At 44.0% G+C, this 15,877-nt stretch overlaps 2 protein-coding genes across 3 annotated transcripts in view; one reads left to right on the top strand and one right to left on the bottom strand.

Moving 5' to 3' along the window:
• SNX25 (sorting nexin 25) overlaps nucleotides 1-5,312 on the bottom strand; it is an 80,039-nt gene extending 74,727 nt beyond the window's left edge. Inside the window, exon 1 of the mRNA XM_038134325.1 lies at nucleotides 4,542-5,312. Coding sequence (XP_037990253.1) covers nucleotides 4,542-4,988 — 447 coding nt within the window. The 5' untranslated portion in view covers nucleotides 4,989-5,312. The remainder of the gene's footprint in view (nucleotides 1-4,541) is intronic.
• A 6,657-nt stretch (nucleotides 5,313-11,969) lies between these two features.
• CFAP97 (cilia and flagella associated protein 97) overlaps nucleotides 11,970-15,877 on the top strand; it is a 31,266-nt gene continuing 27,358 nt past the window's right edge. The window contains exons 1-2 of one of the 2 annotated variants that reach the window (XM_038135622.1): nucleotides 11,970-12,096; nucleotides 12,409-12,590. The gene's annotated coding sequence lies outside the window, so the exon portion shown is untranslated. The remainder of the gene's footprint in view (nucleotides 12,097-12,408; nucleotides 12,591-15,877) is intronic. The other variant, XM_038135623.1, reaches the window with a different exon arrangement.

Consider the following 15,877-nt stretch of genomic DNA (forward strand, 5'->3'; position numbering starts at 1 on the left):
ATTCACAAAAATACACTTTCAAGGATGGAACAAGCCTTTAGGAACATAAAACACGACCACACGTAGTGTGATTTGGCTTTAGGGCCAGAAAGGGAGAGTGTTAGTTTACTCACTCAAAATTGAGAGCTATTAAACTATAGTAAACAATAGTGACCAAGTATGTCAGAAGATGAGTTTTAAAGAAATACTAAAAATAATTGACAACTGTTAATTGTAGGAAATTAAAGATAGGACATTAAAATCCATGCACCCTTTTCATCAGGAAAAAAAGCACATTTACTATCCTTCTGTTAGTGCTGCAGACAAACCAGGTAGATCCTTCCCTATACAGAGTATCATTCACTTAATCTGAATTTAAAATGCAGTACTTAAATCTAACAAACTAATCATTGTTTTTTGCATTATTTAAATGAAGTTGATAACCCAACTCTCTGTTACTTGGAGCTTTTGCTTTGAATCAGAGTCAAAACATTATGCTGAAAAGAAAACCCCACCTCTGCCAGTTTTTTTGGCAGAGAAACAGCTCACACAAACGTGGGAAAAGTTTTCCTTCCCCTTCCCACTAACTTGGTTAACATGGTTCTTCACATGAATCAAAGCCATCTCCCTCTCCAACCACACAAGATAAAAGGAGTTTTGGAAGCAAACTCGAATTTTAAAGGGTTACATATGTTCTAACCCAGGGCTATCTTTGCTTTGAACAAGTCCGCTGGTACTTGAGAAGAGAAAATTGCCTATAAAACAGACATTCTCACTAAAGTACAATTGGGTCATCATGCCTTTTTGCTGTCTTGCCTTTTGCTGTTCTCCTCCATCACAAATCATCTTGTCCTAAAACAGCCCCTGCAAAGTGCTGAAAAATACCTGACAATAACATAATGTACAATTTCAAGGACTCATTCAATTCTTATTATTTCAATATCAATAGAAACTATTTACCAATATTATCAGTACCTGCAAGTACTTAAAGTATTAAGTAAGATATTATTATGAGTTGCCTGCACATCTCTCTTCCAATTAAATAGAGATCTTTATGTGGAAGCCAGGAGACTGCCCAGATAGTTTTTGTGAACAGAGCTACTGAAAAAATACATTGAAAGCACGATTTATCATCAGGATATAAATCACACAGCTTGCTTTGCAATTCTCAGCAGATTTCAAGTGTTCTTTCTGAGATATCTGATTTCAGAAGGAAGTCTTCACCTTCCAAGTCCCAAAGGAGTTACACAGAAAATGGACAAAGCACAGCTTTACATTTAAGAAGATAGCTTCTCTAGTTGCAAGTTCAAGCAAAACAAAAAAAAAAGTACCTTGCTCTCCTGAAATCCAATCCTGCAACACTGCAGTTCCTCACTCATATTCCTCACTTGCATGAACAGGTCCATGAAAATCAACAGCACTGAACTCTCACATGCTAAGTGGTTGCTGAACTGCGAAGGTACAAAAAACTCCCTTTATTCAGCACAGCACGAGGGACTCCATTCAACTCTCCTTTGAAGTTCGTCAAGAGTACTCCCACTAGCTTTCTAAGAGCTGAGTCTACAACTAGAGTAAATATTTATTCCTGAATACTTACTCTTTCCTCATTTGTTAACCCCAATGTGAAAAATCACACAAAGAATGAAAAGTGAATTGTCTAAATTTTGTACATAAAACACATGAAGACTGAGATGCCAGTCATAATAAGGTTTTTACCTTACATTTTTTCGATTATTAGGCCAACAGGTAGTTCTTCCTGATTCTTGAGGAAAAGAAAAAATAAGGCTAAAAAAATTATAGCATTACTGTAATCCTACTACTGGCTCCCATAAGGCTCTGAAAAAAGTGAGAGTAACAACTGAATGATAAAAAAGCGGCGTAAATGCAAAAGGATGTAAAAGTAAAAGACGAACTAAATTAGGATATTTTAGTGAATGGCCTACATTTCTATAGGCTGCCTATCTAGACAATTTGTTTTCTTCACCTACATTTTGCTGAAACTCCAAATAGAAAGTCTGCTACACATATACAAAATCACGTACAGAAAAACTCTTCAAGAAGCTTTGCAGTCCTGAAGCCATTTTGTACCAGAAAGAAATCAATAAAACTATAAATTGAAAGTATGAGAAACCCAATTAGGATACCTGACATTACATCTTCTAAATAGAAAGGGTAAAATGACTCACTCCTTTTTTTTTCAACATTCCTTTCATGTAAGTTAACTTTTTGGAGCAGTGCAAAAAGGGAGGAAAGAAAAAATTTAATGGAGTCAGGGAGAGGGTAATAAAACAATCCTGGGAAAAGAGTTCTAGCAGGTACTGCTGCCTTATCAGTGAATTTTAAATACCAAATTTCAATTCCCTTCTGAAACAACAAACACATCCCATAGAGCTATGATAAATGCAAACACTACAAATTAGACCACACAACGCAACAGCAGGTGTGCGCTATTTATATATACAAATCCAACAGATTAACAAAACATCTTCAAGAGAAATGCACAGTAACACATCACAAAAAGAAAGTGCAGATGGTACAGCAATAGAAGTGGCTATTTGTCTCTGGACAGTTCTGGTTTCACTGCTGTTCTGTAGGCTTATGTTTTTCAGTAGGCTTACATGTTTCCCAAAGGAGGAGACAAAGAAATTAATCTCTTTTTTTTTCTTCAAATTTTGGCTTCCCAAATTAAATTGGCTGTTTCACAAACCTGAAAGTTGCTCCTCGTTGTGGCAGCAGGGAGATTTTGATCGCTAAGTTTATGTATACATATGTTTGGTACTATGTAAAAGTAACTTAACTCACACAGATGTTCAGATAAGTATATAAGTACATAAATGCCACTGGAGCTATGGCATTAACACTGAAACATTTATTCTTGTAAATCTCAAAGCAACAGAAATGGTTGTTTTGATAATCAATTCATCCATTTATGTATTTTTTCTGTTTGGTGTAACATAGCTTATGGCTAAGAACAAAAGCATATAGTCCTTTACTAGAAGGTGCTTATGCACCTAACACACATTTGTTACCTAGCACTCCTCTGACAAAAATCAGCTGAACAATCCCTATCCATACCTACCTTTTGCTTATCACTTTGTGCATTACACCATCTTACTTCCCACCTTTACACTCATACATGTTATTTATTCTTCAGTTCCTTCAGAAAGCTGAGTATGATGTTGAGTGTTCAAAGCAAAGAGGATGTTTAAAAAAATTCTACCAATAAGACAAAATGAGTATCAGACAGAGCCACACATATATCCTGAATGCACCTTTGCAAGTTGTATTATCCTCTGAATTCAACAACCCCCGGCCAAATGATCCCTACTGGCAACAATACTCTGCCGGCTTCCATTAAATGCAGACCAGGAAAGGCATATTGCTCCCAAGCATAGGCTCCTTCTCTCCCTAGGTCAAAGAATGAAGGAATAAACCATTACTACAGGTTGAAAAGACAGAAAGACAACTGCTTCAGCAAGTGATTTGCATTAGGTTCTGTGCCCTGCCAGCACGCTCTGTGTTCTGCAAGCTCAGCTACATGGGCTGCAGCCCCAGAAACACGTGACAGCGATACTTACTAACTGCTGCCGAGAAGTGTACGTGTAGCAAATGTAACAAACTGGGTTACCAGAACAGCCAGGCTGCACGCCCAGGTGACACAAATTCCCTCCCTTTTCCTTTTCAGAGTGCTCTCAGGTATCCTGACACTACTGAAGGGAAACAGCACTTACACAGTACAGTCTATTTATTGCCGCAGCAGTTCATGTGCTAACACACCTACAAGTCACCGTGAGGGGCCAAGGGCTCCAGGCTGGAGCCGCCAGCTGTAACATTAAACACCACGTCCCTGTGACCCACGGCAAAGCAGGAGTGTGGGCAGATTCTCAATTTTCAGCACTATTTTTTCAGGCTCATCTAGGACCAGCTCCCAAGCACTGGATGATGGGGAACAGGGCTGTGGATAGGAGAAAAGTTTGCAAATGCCCCGTGCTATCAGTCCCATTCAGAAGAGCCCGAAAAATACTAAGATGTGAGCTACAAAGAGCTCGTGAATAGTACATTTTGGAATACGTACAGAAAATGAAATTGTTTCCCTGTTGCACAGAGCTCTGCAACGGCTTGAGTACAAAATGGCACTATGATAACACTATCTGAAGCTGTCCGACTTCAGAGAAAGCATTAAAGGAACACTAAGCCGCCTCTTCGACCAAGTCTCTCTTTTACCAGTGACACTTCAATGGGAGGAGCAGAAAAGGATTTGAGACATAGCTACCCCGGAGCGAATACAGTGAACCACCTTGCGAGCATTCCCGCAATCCGGAGGTCTCTCTCGGAGCAAAGTGTTGGTTTTTCCGGTGCGCCTGCTACCGTCCAACACAACTTTTGCCATTTAAAGCCCCGTCGAGCTGCACAGCGCGGGCAGGCTCCTGCGGCCGCGGTAGGACAGCAGGACAAGGGGTTTGGGTGGCGCGGCGTTCCACGGCGGAGCGAGGCCCCGCCACCCCCGGGCAGGGAGGACGCGCCGCGGCCGCCGCCCGCTCCGCTCCCCTCCCGCTACTCACCCCCGCGACCGGCCGGACCGGAGCGACGGCAGCGAAGTCCGGCGGCGGCAGGCGGCGGCGGCCGCGGCACATCAGGACGATCAGGGTGCCCAGCGCGGCGGCAGCGGCGGCGCAGCCCACGTAGAGGGCGAGGCGGAGCAGCAGCAGCGCCAGGCACGGCGGCCCGCCGCCCCCCGCCTCGGCCCGCTCCTGCCCCAGGTGGACGACGGACACAGCCAGAAGCCCCAGTCCCGCCGCCAGCACGAAGCGGGATGAGCCGGGATCCTCGTCCTCCTCGTCTTCCGCCGCCTCCTCCTCGCCGCCGCCGACCACAGCGGCGGCCGCCGGGGCGCTGCGGCGGCGCGCCTCGCCACCGGGGCCGTGCGAGCCCAGCGGGCCGGGGGCGGCGGCCCCCGCCGCCTCGGGCTGCCCGGCCGTGCTGCTAGCGCTGTCGGCACCGGGGAACATGCTGCTCCTGGCGCCGCTGGGAGCAAGCGCATCTCCCGCCGCGGCAGCCCTCTGCGAAGGTCGCCGCTCCCGGGGCCCCCCCTCTCCTCCTCCGCCGCCGCCGCCGCCTCCTTCGCCGCCCGCCGCCGCCACTGGCACCGCTGCGGCCGCCGGGGGAGCCGGAGCTCATGCCCAGCGGCAGGCGGGTGCGCGGCGGCCGGGCCGCTTTCTGGCGGCAGCGCTGCCCCGCGCTGGGCGGCGGGAGCCGAGCGCCGTGGCAGCAGCCGGGGAGGCCCCGCCGCGCCGCTCGGTGTCCGGCCGGGGAGGGGGCGGAGGCGGGGGCGGTGCCTGCCGGGCGGGCGGGCCCGGGACATGTGCGCCTGCCGCACCGCCCCGCGGCGGGGCCCGGCCGGACCGTCTTGTGCCGTGTTGTGACCCGGGAGCTCCGCCGTGGCGGAGTTGGAGGCGTCCCCAGGCACTGGCCAGGAAACGGGTACGCTCGGACGAAGCGAGGGGAATCCCCGCCGGCTGCAGTGCGGAGCTTGGCGCCGCGGAAAGCTATGGAAGCCTCCCCGCCGAGGGGGCTGTAGCACGGAGGGCGGTGGCTAGGCCCAGAGGGACCCGGCATGATCAGACCGGGTCATCGAGGCCCTAGCCAGAGCTTAGGACAAAAACCGTGGTGTGCGGCATCTCAGAGATCCGGACACCCTCCTGAGTATGGGCGGTGTGCACCCCTCTGCCTGCTTCCCTCTGATCAGCCAAAGGAAGTCATAAATAACTGGACTTCAGAAATAAAAAGCTGATTGAACAGTGATGGAAATTGTACAACAGTAATTCTGAAGAAACACAGCCTCACCACCCCGACAGAAGCATGCCAGCCCTCCTGTCAGTACCCTCCCTCCGTTGTATATTTTGTATCTATTTGTGGTAGGTCTGAGAACAAATTCCTGGAAGGGCACAAGGCTTGCCATATTTCAGCCATGCTTGGGACACATGTCCATCTTGCCATAGGTGCGGCACAGCTACCGCTCCACCAAATTTGTCAGCTGATAGCAGCTACTGAGCACAGCTGAATTGGGAGGCCTTGATCTCTGAATTCAGAGTGTTGTCTGCAAAAATCAGCTTCATCACCCAGTGTGCAACGAGCCAATAATTACACACTCAAGAGAGACATTGACTACTTATTTCAGAGTTGTGCAAGCCTGGGTGCTCAGTGGTATTCAACAAATCAATCACATCAAATATCAAATTTTTTAGTATTTATACATCTTAACAAACAAAGGAATTAGTGTTCATTGTCTACAAGTTCCATAGTTCTCTTATTAATTAGTATTTTATTCTCTATGGGCTAATGATTCTCTCATTTCCCATGCTAATCAGTCTGTATGCTCAGCCTTCTTTTGATTTGGTGGATTTCTTGGGTCGGTGGCCCTTGAGTTGGTGGTTCTGATCTCCCTCTGCAGGAATTACCTTTTATTGAGCTGGAACTGATTTCAGCACAATTGCTGAGTTGGGTTTATTGGTTTCTTCCTTACCTTGGGAGTTCTGCTAAATGTCCCATAAATTCTTCATTCTTTGTGTCCACTATCAGTGGTACATCATTTTCCCCTAGCTTTGTTAACCTCCTCCTAGGTCTGAAATCCCTGAAGCATGTCAAGCCCTAAACATTAACAATGCAATTCCACCAGCAAGTCATTTGTTTTTCTAATAGGTGGACATCATTTAGAGCTTGCTTTTTATCTGCTATCTGTTTCAAGGATTATCTCCCTTCTTCTTGATTAGTCTTGAAAGTATACACAGATCAAACATAAAAGAGCATCCTTTCTTAAGAGAATTTTTACATATTCCACATTTTACAAGAGTAAGAGTAAACAGCAATGCTTTCCTTACAAAAGCCACACTATGCAAAAGTAGATTTACAAGCATTTACTAATGGGCTTCATTTTAAGAACAAATAGCTGTAAACTCTATAGAAGTGTTTAGAGATGGAAGTATACTGCTAAGCAGCTGGTAAGATTGCCACTGTTATGTCAGTTGAGGTGTAAAAAAAAAAAAAAGCCCCTGAATTTTACTTTTTAAACACTGTTATTGTTGCAGAGGTTGGAGGAATGATTTATTTATTCGTGCTCTCTAAAAAAGTTACTTCTGTCAAATGAACTCTACTAGCCAGATGAAGAAAAGGAACAAATACCAATGCTCTATGAGTGTTTACATTTCCTTATAACTTCTACAGTGCAATAAAGCAGCATTTATAAAACCGGACACCAAACTTCCCTGAGCTTCTGCAATGCTAAGCAAGGCAGGACACTGTGCATGAATAGTGCAGGTGTCCAAAAGTCTGTTATAGCCCTGGAACAGCACTCATAATAGGGAATTGCGTGTCAGCACATGGTGCAGAACTGTAATGGAAACTGGTACAGAACAGCATAGAGATAGTCAGGATTCTGAGTTACAACAAATGTTTTACTCCATCATGTTTTGCAATATTTTCTAAGCTGTTTCTCACCTAACTCACAGTGTCTGATGGTCTGGTGTCCATATATACCTGCCTGTGTGTATTACAGGTTTGCATAACAAAGTATTTCCTCTCAAAATCACAAAAAGTGGTCATGAAGTGATTTTAGGGCCTCTGTTGGTCACTTATCAAAGGAGACACTGATCCTTAATCTGATCCAAAGTCCTTACAGTAACTTAGTCCTTAGTAAGATAAAATATATAATTCTATTACGGTTTGTTCTATTTAGTGAATATTAAATTGCACAAAATCCTTTTAAATGCTAGCTCAGGCCATTCACAGAGTATCCAAAATTGATTATTTAAGTAACATGTCTAATGTGATTAAAGGTAAAAATCATCATATCATAATAGTAAAATACTATTCCAATGGCAGTCCTTTCCCATGTGAATTACAATGTGGTAAAACATTCTGATGATTCACTGAAGGGCTTTGGGACCAGGGGTTTTTTCAATACATAAGACCATTAAAACCAGCAGAGATTTTTGCAGAGTCTGAAAGCTTTTGGATAAGGCCCAACATGCCAGAAGGTTTCTTATAAAATTATTTTATTCTCATCAGGTAGAAAATAGAAAACAAATATCCATCTCCCAGCACACACTTTACTAATCAAAGATTTCAGAATATCCAGGACTTTGGACTGAGTTCAAGATCTACTCTGGGATCTTAATAAAGATCCACACAAGAAACCTGACAGAGACCTAGTGCAAATGCATTCAGGAAACTGCCCAGGCCACAGTCAAAGCTTCTTAAGGCAATTGAATTTTTAAATTAACCTGAAGCAAAGCATGTAATGTTGATTGTCCTGTGTAAACAGAGAGTATTTTCTTGCAGTATTAATTCTCAGAAGTGGAGAGGAAGATAAAAAAAACCCCAAACCTACCTGCAATAACAATTTAGTCCTGCAGTGCTTACGCACAAAGCCACTTTTTGTCTGAATGAGTAATCCCACCTATTTTAGCTAGGATTTACACATCATGTCCTGAATTAGATATGTCTAAATCAACTCAAGTGTGTATCCATAGAGCTAGAAGATTTGAGTCTTTTTCTTTTAGCTCTTAGTAAGTTTCTATGACTTTTCAACCTGATGTACAATTCCTAATATGTTAGATGATATCCTAGCTCTACTGAAGTTGATAGCAATTTTCAAGTTTACCTCAGTGTTATTTGAACTTCCCCCTTTGTACTTTAAAAATTACTTTTCTGTACAAGATAAAAGGACTTCAATGAGGTCAATTTTCTGATCTGGGGATTACTATAGGCTCTTTCTGTAACTATTTACTCAGTCATAGAACTTGTTTATGAGAAAAGAGATTCAAATTCTACCTTGTCCAAGCATTATAACAAATATCTTTTCTACAGAGATAAGACAATTACTTCTTTTGAAAGATAAATGATGTCTGATTTGGGGGAGGATTCAGCATCTTCACTATTTTCCTTTGGGCTAGAAGTATCATTTATCTTTGTAACATACCCTAGAAAAAGCCTCACTTATTTGAACAGTTTTGCAGCTGCCTTTAGTGACAATTGTTCAACTTGCACCTTCACAGTACTGCAAACTTCAAACTTCAATGAATTTGCACTTTTAAATGTTTAGGCAAGATTAAAATGAATACTTTTCCTGTAGGCTTTTTCAGATTTGATTTCTGTTTTGTCATCCTTTCTAGCTCTCCCATTGCTATAAAAGGACTAAAACAAGTTACAACTTCTCAATTAAAACAAAAAAAAAAGTTACATTATGGGCAAAAAAAAGAGGTCGGTATAGTGCTTACGTAGTTTGTATTTTTAGCATGCTTACAACTTTGAATTAATTACATGCTTTTTTATAACTGCTGTGGTGCTGCATTGCAGTTACAGTCATACTAGAAGTTTATAGAAATTTCTAAGGTTCAGAGCACAAAACCCAGAACTGCTTGTGAACTTGTAAACCTGGTGATAAACCAGGAAAACCTGGATAATTAGAAGCAATCATAGGAATCCTAGAGTAAGAGAAATGGAAACTGGATGTTATACTTCTCAAAGTCTTAAATGTATAAAATATGTAAGTTGAACTAATATTATCTGATTTTAATTTTTGCTACACCTTTTAAGACAGTGGCATTGTATTTTGCATATTTGCAGTCAGGAACTTGACGCACATGAAAAAATGACAAAAGCACCCATTCACTGTCCAGTGTAAGGAACCTAAGACCTCACATGGCAAGGTCAGCAAGGCTCAGCCTTTTGTAGCACGTTTTCAAAGTACGGCTTCCATTGATTTTAGCTGCAGTTGTCATTATTCAACATTTCAACAGTGAACTGAGAGAGATGCCAGAAAAATAAGAGGGAAACACATGACAAGTAAAAAAATTTAGTCAATGTAATTTGCGAAACCTCCATTAAACATTGTGTAGCACAAGTAGGACTTGACTCTGGTTAACTTAGACATGTTCAGTTGTCTCATTCAAGAGATTTCTTTTTTTTTTTTGTAGTGTTCTGACACATTTGCTACATGTATTTTTAAAAATTGTGTGTACATGTGTGTGTGTGTGTGTGTGCACATACATCCATGCATATGTGCCTATGTGTGTGTGCCAAGTGAAAAGAAAATAAAATATATAAGAAATAGGACAATACTTACAATAGTTGATTTGGCTGCATAACTCTGATTTAACTCAAAATTCAGTATGCTCAGCAAAAAATGTGATCAAATGTGATCATGTCATTAAATCTCTTTCCTGCTGAACAATAGGGCCAAAGTAAAGCTGAATTTTGTGTTTTGAATATGTGGATCAGTAAACTGGAAGTCTTTCTTTACACATAATTCTTTCCTTCATTTTTAAAAGTAACATTGCTATTATTAAGATATGATATTGCAACTGATCTCTTTGAAAGAGCTGTAAGCTTTCCCATCCTTACACAGGAAACTACTACTTCTCAGGGGCATAGCACCAGCAGGTAATCACCACTTACCTGCTCAGTGGCAGAAATAATGAAACTGCCTGAAGTTTCACTTTATACTGAAGTTCAGGTAGCTTGGGGAAGGGTCCAGATCCAACCTCAAATATTTGTACGTGGCTTCCCTAGAAGTCCTCCAGATAAGTTGCCCCTCTCCATTTCCTCATGATACATCACCCAGTGCTGCAACCCTGGCACTATAATGTAGGGGCCCAAGACATTGACCTCTGGTCCTGTTGCCTTAATATGGGGCACCATCATCTTAAGGCGGTTCTCAATCATCTCAGCCTGGGGCCCCATTCACTCAGACTGAAGGGTCCCCCTCTAGTCCTTATGGGCTGCCAGCACATCAACCAGGAATGCCATCATCCCAAGCTGAGGCACCACCATCACAATCTGGGGCACCATCAACTTGATATGGGGCACTGTTACCCCAACATGGAAAACTATCACCTCAGCATGGAGCCTCATTGCCTTAACCTGGGGCACTAGAACCTCAACCTGTGATTCTGTCCCCTCATCCTGGAACCTCATGATCAAAATCTAGGGGCAATCACCTTAACTAAGGGCATTATTTCTTCAGCTTGGGGCCCCAGTGCATCTCCATCTGGAGACCATGAGTTAAATTAGGAGCACCATCGCCTTGGGGGCCCATTGCTTCCACCCAGCATACCATTGTCTCAACCCAGAACCTCGCTGCCTCAGCTTGAGGCACAATCACCTGAGCACACAGATCCATCACCTCAGCCTGGAGCAACATCGCTGCAACCTGGGGACCATCACCCCAACTTGGGGCACAGTCACCTCATCTTGAGGCCCCATGGCCTCAGTAAGAGTCACAGCTCTCAACCCCATTCCCACAGAGCAAATAAGGGCAGGAGGTGACTGATGTCTGTATCAGAAATAGCTGGCCAGCAGGACTAGGAAAGGGATTCTTCCCCTGTGCTTGGCACTGGTAAGGCCACTACCTGAGAACTATGTCCAGTTCTGGACCTCTCAATTCAGGTAGGACATTGAACCACTGGAGCAAGTTCAGAGAAGGAAAATGAAGCTGGTGAAAGGTCTGGAGCACCGGTCTTAGGAGGAAGAGCTGAGGGAACTGGGGTTGTTTAGCCTGGAAAAGAGGAGGTTCCGGGGAGACCTTGTGTGTCTCTAGAACTGCCTGAAAGGAGGCTGTACCGAGGTGGGGATCGGCCTCTTCTCCCAGGCAACCAGCGCCAGGATTAAAGGACATGGTCTTCAACTGCGCCAGGGGACGCTTAGGACATTAGGAGGAATTTCCTCACATAAAGGGTGATCAGATATTGGAACAGGCTGCTTAGGGAGGTGGTGGACCCACGGTCCCTGGAGGCGTTTCAGGAAAGACTGTAAGTGGCACTTACTGCCGTGGCCTGGTTGATACGGTGGTGTTCGGTCAGAGGCCGGATGTTCACAGGTCTCCTCCAATCTCCCGGTTTCTGTGATCCTGTGGAGAGCCCGCGCCTGAGGGGCCCCTCCCACGGGAGGTCCCGGCGCCCGGCTCCCTTCCCGCCCCGCTGAGGCGCCGCCTCTCCCCGCCGGGCGGCGCGCGGGGCGGCCGGCGCTGCGCAGGAGCGGGGCGGCGGCGAGGGAGCGGCCTCGGCGCTGCGCAGCTCCCGCCTCCCCGGCTCTCCGCTCGCTCTCTGGCCGCCCGTGCCTGTGAGTATCTGCCCGGCTGCCTGCGCGGTTACCACAACAAAGCCGGGAGAAAGGGGCCAAGGGGGACACTGCAGCGGCCGCTGCTGCTTCTTCCCGGGGGTACCGGCCGGGTGGTGGGGCCTGCGGTGCCTCCTCGCCACGGAAGGTGCCTGGAGGGCGGTTGGGGGCGGTTGGGGACGACGGGCATGTTCCTTCCCCGTCTGCGGTATTTTTTTTTCCCCAAACAAGGTGGGAGACGTGTTTTATTGGTGTGCACATATGCATTATTTTTAACCATTATATAATTTTAAAAAATAATTTTGTTTTAATTAGCTGTCTTCCTACTCGCGCCCCTGCCTGAGCGACGCGCACGTAGGTGTCCCCCGGGCTGCCTTTGCGGGGCTGGGGCTGGCGTTGAGCTGCCAGAGTTTGGCCGTGCCGCCCTGGGACGTGTGCTCCGCCCCACACCGGTGCCGTGCCTGCCCGCTGTGCTCCTCGAGGAGATTGGAAAAGAGGTGGGACACTCGGTTCTGAGACGCCGGCCCTCGTTGTCGCCTTGGTGGTCGGCTTTGGGAGAGAGTTACGGTGTCGTGTGTGCTGTCCTTAAAGTTACCGGACTTTGAGAGACGCGTTGCAGTGATGCCCAGATAGAGTTCAGAGGGGTGTTTTGGTTGGCCTTAATTGGTGGGAATTAAGTCAGTTGGAATTATTATTGCAAACAGCTTGCCTCGAGCGTGTTAATCATCGCAAGAGTCACGTTTCCACATTTTCCTCAGAACTCACGTGTAACTCCCCCTGCCCTGCACAGGGCTGTGTTCTGCAGTAATGGCTCCCAAAGCGGGGCTGTAGTTTGGAACAATAACTAGCCACCAAAGCTCTTGGCCCCTCTGGATTAGGTTGGAAATCACAAATAAGGTAGTTCTGAAACCTGGGCTCCTGTAGCAGAGCAGAGTACTGAATTAATTTGAAAGAGACTCAGTGAGATGCTACAACAAAATGCAATATTGTCTTTGTCAAACATTGGAGTTTTTTTTCTGGCATTTTCACAGTATTTTAAAATGTAGTTCAGCGTGGCATATGGCAAGTCATGTAATCTTTATGCCTGGTGGAAGTTTTTCCTTTCCAAACAGTTTTTTGAAAACTAGTTTAATTATAGTATGCAAATACCTGCACTTTTATATTCTTACTATATAATAGAAATAAATTTTAAAAAAATCTAGTGTTAGCATTTGGACATGTACATATTTTTAAATTGCATGGTTAAAATTTCTGTCCACCATGCATAGAAACACCAGGACAAAAATGGGGGATGGAATGAATGTAATAGAAATAGCAGTGCTAAATTTCTTTTGTATCCCTGCTTTTGTCTGTAGTGAGGTGCTCAATGTAGTGAACAGAATGCATTGTACACATTTTTGCTTCTTTGAAAAAATAGTTAATCTCTCTTTTTTGGATAGAAAGTGATTGCTGGAATTGTCAGTTGAGAGAGAACAAAGTTCCACAAAGTTAAATTCTTCAGTGGAGTCATTTGAAGACTAAATGAAGTTGTTGTTGCTAAAAAACAAGTAAGCTTAAGAATGGGTTTGTGAAATAATTGGCATTTAAAAATACAGATGTCAGAGCTTTGGACTCTGCTTCTGGAATGCTTCAAGCTCTTCAGCACTTCTTCCTGCTTTGTTTGTTTGGTTTTTTTCTGTAGTGCATATGTTGTTCTTTTGGTTTTCTAAACCTAGATAATACTTTAACGGTTTGGGATAGCAACCAGAGAAAAGGACAAATAATTTGGGGTTCTGTTCCTTTTCTTGGAACTTAAAGCTGTCATGACCTACTAGGATTTTTGTTCTGGTTTTGTGCTTGCCTGTTTTTAGAAGGGCATTCAGAAGGCCCTGTGTTTCTTCATAAGACTTACATGGGCTCAGAGGGCCATCAGGACTGCTGAGCCCATTGAGACTTTGAATGCAACTGGCTAATTGAGAGGCTGAACCCAGGAACACCTAAAAGTGCAAATTTTGTAGGATGGGTAGCATGTGGTCATCTGTGGCATAGGTGACAGGATCATCTACAAACTTTTTAAGGTCTGTCCTTTCAGACGACATAATATTACACCTGAAGCTTAGATGTAAGAATCCGAAAGTAAGCTCGATCCCAGGTGAGCCCAGGTACTCCCTAAATTCATGGGAGATAGTCAGACTGTTACCTTACTGCTTCCACCAGAGCTGTTTCTTAAAGCTGTTTCATTCTTTGATTCCTGATGTTATGTTTGACCAAGACATGGTCTAAAACATGATCTGTGTTCCTTGGCTGAGTTATTTTCCATCCAGTAATTTCAACTGATGTTTAAGTCACAATTCAGTAATGAGTATTTGTGATTCTTGAAGTGTTTCATTGTAATAATAAACACTGGAATTCCAGGAAACCCACATAACATTGAATTTAATAGAGCCCTCTGTTTCAACATCTTACCTGCTTTTCCAGACTTGATATTTTCTCATCTGAAGAAGGGAACAAGTCACAAAAATATAATGCAAGACATTATTTCAAGAGGCTTTTACCTCATTTGCCTCTTACACACATTCTGAGGAAACAGAAATATATTTAGACTCTTCCTAAGTGATATTTTTTGAAGCTCCTCTTTCTATACTGATTTAGTGACTGAATTTCTGTGCTTTCTCCTGCTCATCTGTACCAGGCAGTGCTTGTTCCTCTTATATAGAAATATATTCACTGAAAATTAAGAATTGCATCTTATTTTTGGTGGTTGTGGAGAATGTGATTGTTACATCTATAGAACTGTATGTGTGTGTTTTAAACTGTGATGTTAAGCACATCTTGTGATGGAGGGCCTTATGAAGGAAATTCTTCCAGAAACTCAGGTCTCTTTGATGTGTGTTGAAGCACATCTATGCAAACAGTTAAAGGAAATGCTAACGACTCACCTATTTGTCTGGTTGTGTCACTAAGCACACTAAATTTATAATGTTAGGAGCATGAAAAACACTTGTAGTTCAATGGACATTTCTATTGTGGAAGACAGTTCACGTGTTGTGCCACTTGATAGAGATGGCCTGATATTCAGAAATATGCTGTGATTTATCTGCTGTGATTTATCTCCATCAGTACTTTGTGGTGTACTTGATTCCTTTATGGTTCTGCCATCTGTTTCAGGACTGGCAAATGTAACTCCAGCCTTTACGTGGCAGATATGCTGAAGCTTTGCTTTAATAAGAGCAGTTGTTTTCCTTTTTTCTTGCATGCAGTTTTGGACTGCTGTGCCAGGCTCTCCCCCTTCAGTCGTGGATAGCTTGGTTGAATACATGTTGCCCCCAAATTTAAATCTTGATATCAGACAGAAATACTCTTCATAGATAAGTACCAGCATAGAAGGAGTGGGAAAACAAAGCTGGACCTTTACTTTGCTCTTCACCATTGATACCTGGCTACAGTAGAGTCTGTCCTTTTCTGGGATTTTTGTACCTGTTCTATATTATCAAAGGACTGTGGCTATGGGTCACTTTTGGGAAAGATCAATACCAGTGACCAGTTTTCCCCTAGCAGCTTGCTGCCTGAGGTAGCTGGAGTTGGGACTTTTCTAGGTAGTGAGAAATTGTATGGCAGCAGCCCCATGAGACTTCAGTGTACGTGGTGTCACTTGTGCTTGTAGAAGTGGAAGACCTTCCAGAAGCTATTGCTACTTTTATCAACCAACATATGATTTGTTGTCTTTATTTTTAATTGTGATTGAAAGCTACTTCTTTTCTTCCAGGGTTTAGAGGGCTTGTGAGTAATTTTATTGAGATTCTCA

Source organism: Motacilla alba, chromosome 4, assembly GCF_015832195.1.
Source record: "Motacilla alba alba isolate MOTALB_02 chromosome 4, Motacilla_alba_V1.0_pri, whole genome shotgun sequence".
Taxonomy (NCBI): domain Eukaryota; kingdom Metazoa; phylum Chordata; class Aves; order Passeriformes; family Motacillidae; genus Motacilla; species Motacilla alba.